This window comes from Mizuhopecten yessoensis, unplaced genomic scaffold (assembly GCF_002113885.1).
Source record: "Mizuhopecten yessoensis strain PY_sf001 unplaced genomic scaffold, ASM211388v2 scaffold715949, whole genome shotgun sequence".
Classification (NCBI taxonomy): Eukaryota; Metazoa; Mollusca; class Bivalvia; order Pectinida; family Pectinidae; genus Mizuhopecten; species Mizuhopecten yessoensis.
The window spans coordinates 18,373-33,451 of NW_018479872.1; the positions used below are offsets into that span (position 1 = coordinate 18,373).

At 34.8% G+C, this 15,079-nt stretch overlaps 1 protein-coding gene across 1 annotated transcript; it reads left to right on the forward strand.

The window, feature by feature from the left end:
* The first annotated feature begins 468 nt into the window (after positions 1-468).
* Positions 469-14,104, forward strand: LOC110441430 (sulfatase-modifying factor 2-like). Its single transcript, XM_021484559.1, has 8 exons — positions 469-633; positions 4,946-5,111; positions 5,500-5,656; positions 6,786-6,936; positions 7,430-7,485; positions 9,714-9,798; positions 10,710-10,872; positions 12,129-14,104. Exons 1-8 carry the CDS (start codon positions 525-527, stop codon positions 12,265-12,267), a joined length of 1,026 nt encoding a protein of 341 aa, XP_021340234.1. The 5' UTR covers positions 469-524; the 3' UTR covers positions 12,268-14,104.
* The last annotated feature ends 975 nt before the right edge of the window (positions 14,105-15,079 follow it).

The window sequence follows — 15,079 nt, forward strand, 5'->3', positions numbered from 1 at the left end:
AAACATATGTATTGCAAGGGGCGTGAAGCTATATCAAGCCAGCGTAACTTATAATCAAGGAGCAATGTCGATTCTACAATCAGTAAAATTATATATCATATCTCGTATACCTTATAAAATGTAAGACTTTATGACTGAAAGGGATCGGCATTGCTCAGTAAATAAATATTCAGTTAGGTTGCCATACTAACCGGCCTCCGTTGTTTAAAACGCGCGGTCGCAAAAATAAATATAAGCGAAATTATTAATATCTACAGGACCTCCCGTGATCGATCGCGGGACAAATATGTTGTAAGTGGCTGTCAGTTTTTGAACCGTCTACATCTAAATATTGACTGGTGGCGATCGATATAAGATTTGAAGATTTGAATCACTACATTTGTCACCGAGTACAATCAGGAGGCAAATCGATTTATACACGTATGCTCATCTCCAACACGACAAATGTAACAGCTGGACATCTCACTGCGCATGTACTGGAAAACGTTTTCGTCAACGTTCCGTCTGAGGTATTATAAAGAAAAATGACCAGACAAAGATGGAGGAGTTTATGTCGAGATATTCTTATATTTCTATTCTTTCGATATCTGCAACCAACATTTGGTTTGGAACTAATTACTGGCATAGATGAACGTACGTATTACTTAATGTTTTACAACACACGTGGTTTATTTTACCTGTATCCTTACTTGTTTAACCTGTATCCTTACGTGCTTTACCTGTATCTTTACGTGTTTTACCTGTCTCCTTACGTGTTTTACCTGTCCTCTTACGTGTTTTACCTGTATCTTTACGTGTTTTACCTGTCTCCTTATGTGTTTTACCTGTATCCTTACGTGTTTTACCTGTATCCTTACGTGTTTTACCTGTATATTTACGTGTTTTACCTGTATCCTTACGTGTTTTACCTGTATACTTACTTGTTTAACCTGTATCCTTACATGTTTTACCTGTATCCTTACTTGTTTAACCTGTATCCTTACGTGTTTTACCTGTATACTTACTTGTTTAACCTGTATCATCATAGATATAACATATTTAGATACCTATGTATCTTTAATGACAAAATAGTTATCTGTATCAAAATGAAACGATATCTATAAAGTTATATAGTATTACTTATAAATAAGGTAAATCAAGTTGAGGAAACTGCTGTGAGTAATAGTGAAAGAAAATGTGAAAAAGTACGTGTACACTCACTTACATACACATCTCACAACACTACTGTCGTCCTTTTTTCAAGTTCAAATTCTTTATAACCTTGAGTCTTTCGACTCATCGATTTCAAACGTGAAATATTTACAGTTTATTACGATATTTACACAAAATAAAATACCACACCAACACTGTACGAACAGTTCGGAGATTAATCGGTTTCTTCTTACATTTCGAACTTTTATATGTTCGGCGAAATTGACAAGTTCTTTTGTGCCAGTAACATTAAATAATTCTGTTATTTTAAACATTTTTTTTTTTATAGTAATTTTTCAAAACATTAACACGAATTTCATAACACCATGGCATTTTTACATAAAATGAAACTACATACAGTACATACTCTAGAATAAGTTCAATATTTCCACCTTTTTCTTTATTTAAACTATGAGCGGTAGCCTAATTTTTGTAATTTCGTTCAATTATTACCCTACCTATCTCGCAATACCTTCCCTATCTTTTATTCAATTTCCAATAACCCTGCTACTAAAGTATGTAAGGCTCTGTAACAACCACTATTGTAAACCCACCCACTATTCCGTGCTACCCTTTAATCAATTTCCAATAACCCTACCACTAAAGTATGTAAGGCTCTGTTACAATCTCTATTGTACATCCACCCACTATTCCGTGCTACCCTTTAATCAATTTCCAATAACCCTGCTACTAAAGTATGTAAGGCTCTGTAACAACCACTATTGTAAACCCAACCACTAATCCGTGCTACCCTTAAATCAATTTCCAATAACCCTGTTACTAAAGTATGTAAGGCTCTGTAACAACCACTATTGTACATCCACCGACTAATCCGTGCTACCCTTTAATCAATTTCCAATAACCCTGCTACTAAAGTATGTAAGGCTCTGTAACAACCTCTATTGTACGTCCACCCACTATTCCGTGCTACCCTTTAATCAATTTCCAATAACCCAGCTACTAAAGTATGTAAGGCTCTGTAACAACTTCTATCGTACATCCACCCACTATTCCGTACTACCCTTAAATCAATTTCCAATAACCCTACCACTAAATTATGTAAGGCTCTGTAACAACCTCTATTGTACATCCACCCACTATTCCGTGCTACTTTTTAATCAATTTCCAATAACCCTGCTACCAAAGTATGTAAGGCTCTGTAACACCCTCTATTGTACGTCCACCCACTATTCCGTGCTACCCTTTAATCAATTTCCAATAACCCTACCACTAAAGTATGTAAGGCTCTGTAACAACTTCTATCGTACATCCACCCACTATTCCGTGCTACCCTTAAATCAATTTCCAATAACCCTACCACTAAAGTATGTAAGGCTCTGTAACAACCTCTATTGTACATCCAACCACTATTCCGTGCTACCCCTAAATCAATTTCCAATAACCCTACCACTAAAGTATGTAAGGCTCTGTAACAACCTCTATTGTACATCCACCCACTATTCCGTGCTACTTTTTAATCAATTTCCAATAACCCTGCTACTTAAGTATGTAAGGCTCTGTAACAACCACTATTGTAAACCCACCCACTCATCCGTGCTACCCTTTAATCAATTTCCAATAACCCTGCTACTTAAGTATGTAAGGCTCTGTAACAACCACTATTGTACATCCACCCACTATTGTAACCCAGCTACATGTACACCAGCGGTTAACATTGTCGATACTAAACATATTAATTAGCGGTATCACCGATCAATGTAACCTGCGTTACACTAGAGGATGATATTGTATCCGCTAATGCAATCAGTGTTAAATATTTTAGGTTTATAAAAATAATAATTATAAAATAATTATAAAAAAAAGTTACCTAACATGTCTGATCATGAACTTCCGGTTCATGAACATCGTTTAGGTGTCAGTGGTATCGCTCGAATAACAGCATTTTGAGTGACTTTTGTTTCAGTAAGAGCAACTGCTACGTCCGACACTGACATCTAAGATCATTTCCAGTTTTTACTTGATGTCGACCGGCATGGTAATGCAATAGTTTTGACCTTCAACTTCTGCTTTTTAACGCTCAACTATACATAAGCTGTGAAAACATATTTTATTGCAGCAACAAAATTTCAGATTTCCTTTGTCAGGGCCGCTTTCGTTTATCGGCAATCCAAACTGTGGAAAGGTTGTCCAGAGTTATTTGTTTATGAAATAAGGTCAGGCATAGTAATCTGATGCTGCTTTCAGGCGAGTATTGACAAAGTCTTGCAAGGCCTGCATAGACATTTGCAAGTCCGTCAGGATTTATACCTGAACATATTACATTTAAAAACAGACATACCGTTGTTCCGCATAAATTAACAGCCCCAAGCAAATCGATCAGTGTATTCAAAGTTACTATAAATGTAGCCCGAGTTTCCTCTGGCCCTACAGCAGACTTAGGCATTTTGACAGATAGATGTCTGGTGTAAAATGTCTAAGTCTGGTGTCAGTGCCAGAGGAAACTCGTGCTACTTTAAATCTCTTCTTCAGCTTAGTAAACTCTGCGTATATATTAGCATATTGGCAGTGAAAAAAAAGTTCGACGGATTGACACATCTTTCAAATAATGCGCCGGGGTACTTCTTTCTTTACTTACGCGCACCGTAGCATGTGTTCCTTGACAGCTGCGTTCATACTACCGTATACGCCGTCAAGATGAAGGTCAATCCTCATATATAATAGTTTGGTCGATTTCCTCGCAACATCTGTCCAAACATTATACAACACGTGCAACGATTGACGAGTTTACAAATAAAAGTAATCAAGGAACAAAAATAGATCATGGTAGATTGTTCTATGTCGCATTAAGTATTCTTAGCAATAGCAGCGGTTTATCTTAAGCTGACGAGGTAACAAGGACACACTAATCAATGAAATACAAATAGGCGAATACATTCACTGAGTTCATCTTCGCCACAACGATACTTTCACTGAAGTGGATTTTGTCAGTGTGGAACTAGCACTAAGACGAAGCTGAACCAGCAGTCAAGCAGTTATGTTCAGTATATAGTACAGTAATAATTAGAATAGAGTACGGACAAGAATATCCGGAAGTTTATTTTTATATAAAAAATGTGAATGTATACTTCTTTGTTAACATATATGTATGACGAATACCGATATTTGATCGAATATTTTGAACAGTATTTACATTATTTAAAGGCTATTCTAGACGCCCATGTACATTATATGTATATATATGTTTATGTCATAAAATTTTGGAAAATATAATAAAAAAAATTTGTTCAGTATTCATTTTACGATAGTTTCAGACATCACAGTTATAAAGGTACCTAGTGTTTATTTGACTAAAATAAAAACAGTATTGTATTTACATGGTCATAGTGATAATAGCATATTGTTATAAAAGTATTTAATATATATTTGACCATAATGACAGCAGTAAGGTTATATAGGTATCCAGTGTTTATTTGACTATTGTGAAATCAGTAAGGTTACATATATCAAGGATTTATTCAACCATAGTGACAATAGTACGGTTATATAGGTACCCACTGTTGATTTGATCAACGGAACAACATAAAATGTCTTGAAGGAATGAGACTCTGAAAGCACTCCATTTTGAAATTATAATAAAATGAAACAATAGTATATATTATTTATTGTGTTTTTCATCCAACTATGATAATAGATATAGACGACCTGTTGTAATTTGTTATCACTTAACTTACAAACTAGCACAATAATCTGAGTAACTAACAATTGTTCATAGCAGCTTTGTTTCCTTTTTCAGTGGTGGACACCTACGAACATCTTAATCTTGTGCGGACAGTAAATGGCGGGGAATTTATGATGGGCGTCAATGACCCACGCTCCGACAGCGGAGAATATCCTCCTCACAACATAGGGGTGGGATCCTTCATCATCGATCGCTTCCCGGTCACAAACGCCAGATTCTGGTCAGTAAAGTTTTTATCAAACAGACAATCGCAAGGGTCTGGTCATGTAAAGTTTTATCAAACAGACAACCGCAAGGCTCTGGTCATGTAAAGTTTTATCAAACAGACAACCGCAATGGTCTGGTCATGTAGAGTTTTATCATAGACTTATGTGAATGTGTTTTGATAGTACATATCAGTCGGTTATCAAAATGAAGTTGTAATGTTCATAGCCTATCGTCGGTTACATCAGCGGATGATTCGAAGAGTCCCAGCTGAAAAGGCGTTCGGCTCCTTGGGTAATTCAACATCTTGTATAACCACTTAAGTGATGGCCTTGTCTCGTGGGTCTGACAACTGGCTGTATCACTATAGTAAGATTTTACCAGATGTTTTCTTTTTAAACCAGGAAATTTCGTCAAAAGAGAAAGCGCCATTACACCGGAAGTGAAATCCGAGGGTGGAGTTGGGTATTCCGGGATTTTGTCAGTAAGGAGACTCTGGCCAAAAGTACCCCGTCTAGGGACCCCTGGTGGGTGGCAGTCCACGGCGCCACCTGGCGGAAGGTAGGGACGCTTTTTTGTTGTCGCATTTATTTAAGGACTTAAAGACATCTTTTTAACATTGATGATGGTATGCAACACTCTTTCATTCAAAAATATTTCATGATGCACGGTTAATAGTTCTTGCTGCTATTTGTTTATAAAAGTACATTTTTTTTAGAAAACATACCAACAAATATATATTATTTGATATTTATCTTATTGTCGGTGTTACTAATTTGTCAAAACTGCAGACATTAAATTACTTAAGCATTCATACTTGAATATTTACTCATAGAATAATAGGTATCCGGCATTGTCTCCCACAAGATCTTACTTCATCTCGGAACGTATTTTACCTCGAGAAAAACTTGGTCGAATTCTGGAAAGATCTCGAGTTGACGTACGATCCTACAGCTAATATATATACAGACTTATGCTATGTTTACGATAATGTATTTTAAATTATATTGATGTGGATATAGAGGCAGCAATGCCTGCTTGCGCTAATATCCAGTAAATTACACAAAAAAACACCTCATCAAAATAAATTCAAAATACAGTTTAAGATGCCTGCATACGTACAAATAGAACTGCGCCAGACTGCTAACAAATCTAATGACTGTGATTAGTTAATCACATGGCTATATTTTTCTTTGTTGCCTTTTTCACATCTATGGTAAAAAAATTTTTTTTATTGAAGTAATACGATAAAAATGACTTTGAACCTGTTAGAGGTTAGCACAAAAGTATTTCACTATGAATAGTTCTTCATAAAGTGTATACACGATTGCTCTCTTTTCGTAGAAGTATGAAATGGGTTTTTATATACTGTCCAACTTGACCAGAAACCTTGTATAACTAGAAAGATTACCACCTCTATTCAAACTATGGTTTATGAATACTACTTCCAGCAACTATAACTATGCCCTGGACACTCTTTTCCGGCACAACGTTTGGTTTGATAAATCATTACTGAAAAGAAAAAGTTCTTTGTGGAACCTGTATGAAAAAAGGTTAAAATAAATAAAGAAAAGAATAAGCAACAGTATTATGAGTGTAAAAACATATTTGGGTAATTTTAGGATTCGAAGGTCTAAGGTTTAAATAATTACTTCGCTCTACCATTTATACCACTATTTTCTCGTGGCAGCCCGAAGGTCCAGACTCCACTATCAAACACACTCTGGATCACCCTGTAGTCCACGTTACTCTGAACGACGCGGCGACCTTCTGTAAGAACGAGGGTAAACGGCTGCCGACGGAACACGAGTGGGAGTATGCCGCTAGGGGCGGGGCAGATGGTAAGTTTAGACCTCGGCCCGTATTCATAAAACCGTTCTCATGCTCAAGCATGGATTTTGTGCTCAAGCCTGATTGTTTTGTTCTGGCTATAAATCAATAACAAATATTATTTTGTCAATGATTTGGAAAAACATTCGAAGAGACTTAAAGCAAAATACTGTTTCAGTGTAAAGTTTTGACTTTTTGATCATTTGACATGAATTGAGCACAGAATCCATGCTTGAGCATGATGACGGTTTTATAAATACGGGCCCGGAAGAGGTGATACGTTAGATAATTGTAATTAAATAGGGATTGACAGGTCTTGTCATCCCAAAATCTTACTACGATGAAGTTACCTTCCATTTCCTGCCTCTCGCGATCCATCAGAGTGTAGTTCGACCCTTCCGACCATTCTTATCTCCCTTTGTCCTCTGTCGGTCCAACTCCCCTTACCAATACTCCTACCATCGTAAGTTCCCAAGTAATGTTCCATTTTACGTTTTGTTTTAGGGCTGACTTACCCATGGGGCGAGAGTTACAAAAGAAATAGGGCAAACATATGGCAGGTATGTATAGTGAAACCTCATTTTTACCGACACCTGACTCTAAGGACATCCCGTGGTATTCTACACGGTTTAATTAGTGAAACTAATTGTACCGTATTCAATACTTACTTCACTTAAACAATGTCTTTTGGAACCGAATAATTTGATTATTGTTCATAATGAACAAGTGGATATTATAAATGTCGCTCCACAAATATTACCTAGAATAGTTTAATCAAATTTAATTAATTTGACAAAGTACACATTTGTTTACCGAATGACTGAGTTTCTTGATAAATTATATCTTATGTATTGAAAACGATTTGCCGTTAACAGTTAGTATTTTGAAGCATTATGATTTATTGTATTATATCAAAAATCTTATATATCATAACATACTAACAGTATCATTCTATGAAGCAATGTATTGTGTTTTAATACACTTCAAAATATCATCTCGACGGACTCCATGTAAGATAACCAGAGGCACACAATTTCTTTGCGCAGTTACAGTATGTAAGACATGTTTACTTTAAAACCCAGGGATTCAGGTAGCAGTGTACAGTAGAAATGGCCCGACTCTGATAAACAAGGCACATGTCGAGGAAATGTGAACACAGCGGATTTACCCTACTCAACACATGTATACATATATATATTTGTAAACTGCATTACATTTACAATACATATAAAGTACTGAGAAGTGTATAAACCTCTTTTTCTATGTATGTCACTTGTGTGAAAACCATGGTTACCACATCAAAAATTACCAAAAAATGCCAAAAAATGCTATTTTAAACCCAAAATTGGACCCCCGCAACTAGTAATTTTTTTCCTAAACTCTGTCTGAAAGTATAGATTACCTACCTGGTTGCAGAATTATCTGGGTCCCAGTAAAGTTGTAAAACTTGATTTTTTGCAATTTTGCGTCGTGTGCTGTTGTCAAAATTTTACCTCCTGTAAAGCTAACTTTTCATGTGTACGCACCCTTTCGGATTATGGCCAAAATTCTATTCTCGAACCAAAGAAATCTTCTTTTTTTTTTTACAAATGCGAAGCTCACATAGCCCACTTCATCATGCTTATACCAATTTTAGTACAGTTTTATTTTTATATTTTTTTTACATATCATTACACAGGGGTTAGCCATTTCACAAAAATATCACCCATGGCCACAACCCTCTACTGTATACTGCTACCTCAGATTGTATCTTACATGGTACTTTGTACCTGTATCGTCGATCGATAAAACCTAATATCCAGCCTGTGTAGCTACACAGTATGGGGCCAAAGTAACTGAAGTTATTTTGATATTTTTTTGTTCTTGTATTTCTCTTTAGACTTCTTCTTTTATTTGTGATATTGATACTTTCTGAACATTTTTTTAAATCCAGATAAGTAACCATAACATTTCATATATCGTAGGTAGTGAACTATTACCGAAATTAGCAAAGTACCTGGAACAACCTTCCGGTGGACATTGTATCCGCTTCAAATATCAATACTTATAAGAACAGAATAGATAAACTAAGGCAGAATGAAGAACTTTATTTTAATTATAGGGCAAATTTAACATTAACTTCAACTCTGTATCCCATCTTTAAACTCATGATATGTGTATGAGTAATCTCCCTTGGAACTGTTTCTTTAGCATCAGTTCATACTATCGTACATATTTCGAATTTATAATTATTCATAAGAAAACTATTCCACTATCCATCACGAACTCTTTTAGAACTGAGAGTCATGTCACTATAAGGTAGCTAACATCTAAATTCAGGTCGTACTATTGTATATGTGAAGTGAGGTCTGATGAAATGTTTCTGTTTTTACTATACTTTTCATATAATATTATACTCAAAACGACATCTTACACCGGTAAAATGTGAAAGATTGCTGGAACTCAGTGTTTCATGTAAATGAAGTGATTATTCGTCTGGAACAATCTGATTGCAGATAGATATATATTATATATCCAATTGAATGTTAATTAAATACTGTGAAATCAGATACTTTCGTGGAGCCCAAATATTGTAGTTTCTCGACAAAACACCGTTTCGTGGATACTTTAATTCGTAAATTACGAGTTCCTACTTAAACGGAAAATACATCAAACTTGTAATTACTTCGTGAACGTAGGAATTTGTGGATGACGAAGACCACGAAATCAACGAAATTAAAAACCACACGAAAATAAGTGATTTCACCGTATGTGATGTAGCATGATATAGTCTTATTTTTCACAATAGGGTCCGTTTCCGAACAGCACAAACCACAGGGACGGTTGGAAAGGGCTGTCCCCAGTCAACGCATTTAAACCTCAGAATGACTACGGTAAGTGCTCACCTACCAATGTCACGTTAGCAGACAAGATAAGTGGGGTTTCTAAAAAAGTATATTCAAAGTCGGAACAGTTTCTTGTGAATATTTGCTGAGAGGTCTGGTAGCGATATGGTATTCTTTAACCGTTAGGATAAATACGATCTGGGTAATAAATACATTCCCTAAAAGAATCAACCTTCTTCGTCTACAAATGACTTTCGTCGTGCTTGTTGTAAGACCATTTTTCCAAACTGTTTAACTGTGGACGCGTTTCTGAGAATGTGACGTCTTTTTATCCTCCGACCGGTTGAGTAGTAGAATATTTGCACTTTTCACGCACAACATATACCTTACGTAAAGGCTAATGTTGTTTTGAACGCCAACAGGAATCGAAAACTTATTTTTAGAACTTTCGAAAACTTCACTTTCCTTTGTCAAGCAAAGATTTGCACTCCTTGCTTGACAAAGGAAACAGACGTTATCGAAAGCTCGCAAAATAGGTTTTGTTCAAAACAAACTTAGCATTTATTATTTATACCAAACTGATGAATCTTATTCCGAATATAGCTTACGAATGATCTATACATAGAAGTTCGCCAGATACTTGAGTAATTAATGTGAATTTACTCGAAAATAACTATCAAGCAATACATAAGTAACCTAAAGTTACAGTGAACGATATAACAATAGGTTGTTCTACCTACGTGGTAGGGATGCTGTTTTAAACATAGGTTCAAACTAAATAACGAGTCGTATGGCATGGCAAGAAAAGGGAGTATATAGCCTAGCAATGCCACACAGGGGCATCCTTGAGCTAAGAGAACTAATGTTTATTTTTGTGTAAAAATCTAAACATATCAAAAACAACAAATGTTAAACCTCAAACGATTACTATATTGACATGTCACGCGATTGATTTTCAGATTTGTTTGACGTATTGGGAAACGTGTGGGAATGGACAACTACGAGATATTTCGAGAGGTTGGTCGATCGTAGACTACAGGAAGAGATGTACGTCGTCAAGGGCGGGTCATACATCGACACTTTTGATGGGCAGAGCAATCATATAATTCGAACAGCACAGAGGTATAACGACTGTTGTATACAACATATAAATAAGATGGCCATTGTTTAAACCTACAGAGGTGTAATGGTCATTTTATTATTTTAGAACTATGTAATAGCACACGCCCGTATCACCATTTTGAGTTTTCTTGTTGTTTTGAAGTCCTTGTCCCGCAAAGTAATCATCATTTGTCGGGATGATAGCTATATTGTAACATCTGTTTGAGTGGAATTAGTTTTGGAAATACAAGAATATTTGGATTTCATGTTTGGTAAATTTTGGTATTATGCGTTTATTAGGTTTGAGTATAACTTTTGTTATTGACATTTGTTTGGTTTGAGTAATACTTTAATACTGTTATGGAAAATAACTTAGACATTAAAAATAATGACACACGTGCCAGGTACACAACAGTTGATATATGAGAAGTACACAAGGTTGATGATATATTTTAAAGATACATAATTTATAATATTAAATTTGAGAGATACACAAGGATCAATGAGATATTCGAGAGGTTAACATAAGTCAGTGATATATTTACACAAAAGTTGATGGAACACAAGGGTTGATGATACATATATGAGGTACACAAGAGTTGTTAATAAATTAGAAAGTACACAGGAAATGATGATTCATTTAAGAGGTACACAGGAATTGATGATACATTTAAGAGGTAAACAAGAGTTGATGATACATTTAAGAGGTACACAAGAGTTGATCATAGTAAAAAAGGTACACAAGAATTGATGATAATGTAAGAGGTACGCAAAATATGATGATACATTTAAGAGGTATGCAATAGTTGATGACAATATACGAGGTACACGAGAGTTGATGACAATTTAAAAGGTACACACAAGATGATGATAATATAAGAGGTACACAAGAGTTGATGACAATTTAAAAGGTACACAAAAGATGATGATCATATAAGAGGTACACAAGAGTTGATGACAATTAATTTAAGAGATACACAAATGATGACGATACATTTAATATAATCTAACATATAATTGTAAACTGTCTATAGTCAGGATTGCCTAACGATAGGTCTTAGCAGTTAAGTCATATAACATACAGGTTGATTTCCATACAAATAACAATAATAATATGTTTTTCTCTTATACACTCTGTACAAAAACAATCGCAGCATGTTCACGTTAATATGAAAATTATATTGTACAGATCAAGCTGTACAATGCACTATATTAAGCAGCAAATGCCTTTAAAATGTGTTTTTCGTACTCATGCTGCGTGTTTGGAATTGTTTCAGGATGGGTCTAGCTCCCGACTACACGGCACACAATGTCGGATTCCGATGTGTGCTGCCAATACCACACGAGAAATTTAATAAAGCTGCAAAGAAACGGAAAAGGAAATCTAAGAGTTATAGACAGCGAGACGAACTATGAGCCCTCTTGTATTTATCACCACCTCGTACTAACTCGCACAGATCATCTGCTATTGTCCTTTTTTGTTCTTATATACTGTAAATTTGCTATAAATGATTTACTGTAAATCTTTTGTGTTTAAAAAATACTTCGGGAATCTTTTGATTCTGTTTAGCTTTTCTTGTGGTCTAAGAAAACGTTACGTAAAAAGTGTTTCGGAAATCTAATTTGATATGAACATATATCTTACAGAAGGGCGTGCCATGTCAACAGATAGGCCAACAGGTAAACTGAATCGTGACTATGCACAAACTGTAAAACTTCGACAGGTATTTTGCTTTCAGGGAACGAATTTGATGAGCTAAGTATGATTTAATCCACATATTTTCTGTTTGAAAATTCGACTGATCTCTGTGTGGTTTGGTTGTTGGAGTTTAACGTGGTGTGTTTAAATGTGTATGTACGTTTGTTATATCTAATATAATGAAATCAGTAGTATCTCATTGATTCTGGTTTATCAATTCTCTGAAACGTTCAAAATATCCGTGGTCAGGGATTGAGGATGTCATCCCCCGTGATAAACTTATAACACCTACATTACTAAACTCATTAATATATTATTTTATTTAGCCTATTGGCAGAGGTTTCATTCAGCTAGTTTGCATTTCATGTACTGAAAAAGATCATAAAACACACAATAAATGTAGGAGAAATATATTGAGATATTTAAGGGTGAGCAAACTAACTAATTTGCATTGATATAGTCAATTTACTACATATGCAATGGTTGTTGAAGTTAAAGCTGAATTTCAGCAGTGTATAAATAAGTAATCATTATTTCCAAGTTTGGTTACTCAAAGGTGTTTAACTCCATTAGTTTTCGTATATGGATTTTATCGTAACTGCCCACTTACCGAACACAGCTGCTGTGTTTGAGCAGGAGTATATTTACTGAAAATACACAAACTGCATTTGATTACAATTACATCGGGATATTGGAGCCGGAAAACATGGTCACAGTTTATAGGACTTCCTATGCTCATTTCCAGATAGATTCACACAAAATCATTCACTTGCACTAATCATTACAAATCGACCTATGATTAACTTTATTCTGTAGTTGTCTAGCACATGTAAGCACATCTATAAATTCACACTCAGACGCATAATTATGCGATCACAATTACATCTTTAAAGAAAAAGGACTAAGAATATCATGAATTCACCGAAAGGTTCTGACTAGGTTTTTTCTGGGTTTTTTTTCTGAGATATTTCTTAACTTAGTCGTTCTGAATCCTTTCAAATCCACTGTACGTCAATAGCGTTACCTGTATCCTAGATACAAAATTTGCGTCATTGGTCATTTAGCTAATCTGGACTTAGACTATGGTCCTGCTTTTATCCTGTTATATTTTCTGTCTTTACTTCAGTCCCTGTATTCAAAAACACAAGAAAAAGTGTTTTTTTTAATAGCAATAATGCATTGTGGGATAAGTAAAAAACTTTCACAAATTAGATTTATTAACATATAACTAATATCTATGCCAAGTTGCATGCTTATCTCAAAATGCCATTATGTAAAATCAGCACATTAACATTGCAAATAGACAGAACAATTGATAAAACAATGAAAGCGATATAAATTTTACCGATTAAAACAGATACTGTCTTTGAAGCAAGGAGACTTGAAATTACCAGCAATTTTTTTTTTATATATTAAACTAATCATTCTACTGTAGTTTTGGTGGCAAATGCCATTTTTTATTTTTATGTTAACTTTGATAAGTAAGAAAATATATCAGGGTCTGGACCTCACTTCAGCCACAGGTGCTGAGCTATATTATATGAAATATACAAATATATATTAAATTCACTTAAGATAGATGATCATTTAGATGATTACTTTTATGTAAGTGACTTTCAATAAGTAAAGTTGTAAATTTCACATCAAAATGTTAATTAGAAAGAAAATTATTGAGTAAACCAAACACGTGTTATTTGAAAATTACCTAAAAGACTCCCCTGACTAAATCCTCCGTTTTATATAAACAATCTTTAAGTATCGGTTGAATGTTTGTCATTTTTCATTCTTTTATATATGCTGGTTTCATTTAAACATGTTTTCAAAAACATACATAGAATTATTTTGGTTGTTTTACTTTATTTTGAAAACAGCAAATTATATTTGGGATTTACCCTCCCCCTTTTGGAACCCAAAAACCATCTTTCGGTCAAATTGTTGCCTTAGTTTTTGCGAATGTAATACTTTTGGATATCCTTGAATAAATTAAGCAGGTGAAAATCCGAATATACCGGGGCTCAAAAAAGGGCCTTATAGACACTCATCCTTACAACCCTTCCGATATTATATCTTGTTTACATTGTATTTGTGTCTGAAAGTATTTTACCTGAAATGATTTCAACATGAAAACGAAATCTTATACATATAGGACAGAGAAAAGGCACTTTCCTTTTCACTTTGCCTGTTATGGTTTAATATAATAAAACCAACTTCCTTTTTGAATAACGAGTTTGTTTGTTTATTGTTGTGTTGAGTCGTGCAGTGTTGATGCGTACACAGTGTAAAAGGGTTAGGAAGAATGTTGATTTATACACAGTGAAAAACGATGTCAGATATGTAGTTTCAAAACATTACAAAGGAAGATTTTAACGTTGCGATTAGTTATGAAACACTGTGGATATATAACTTAACATTAAAAAAAATATTTACCGCAGAAAAAGTCGATAATTTTGATACGGAAATGCCTGCGCCAAAACTAGTTATGAGTTTAAAAACAACATTGTCTGTTACTACATCTTTGTTGCCAAGCCT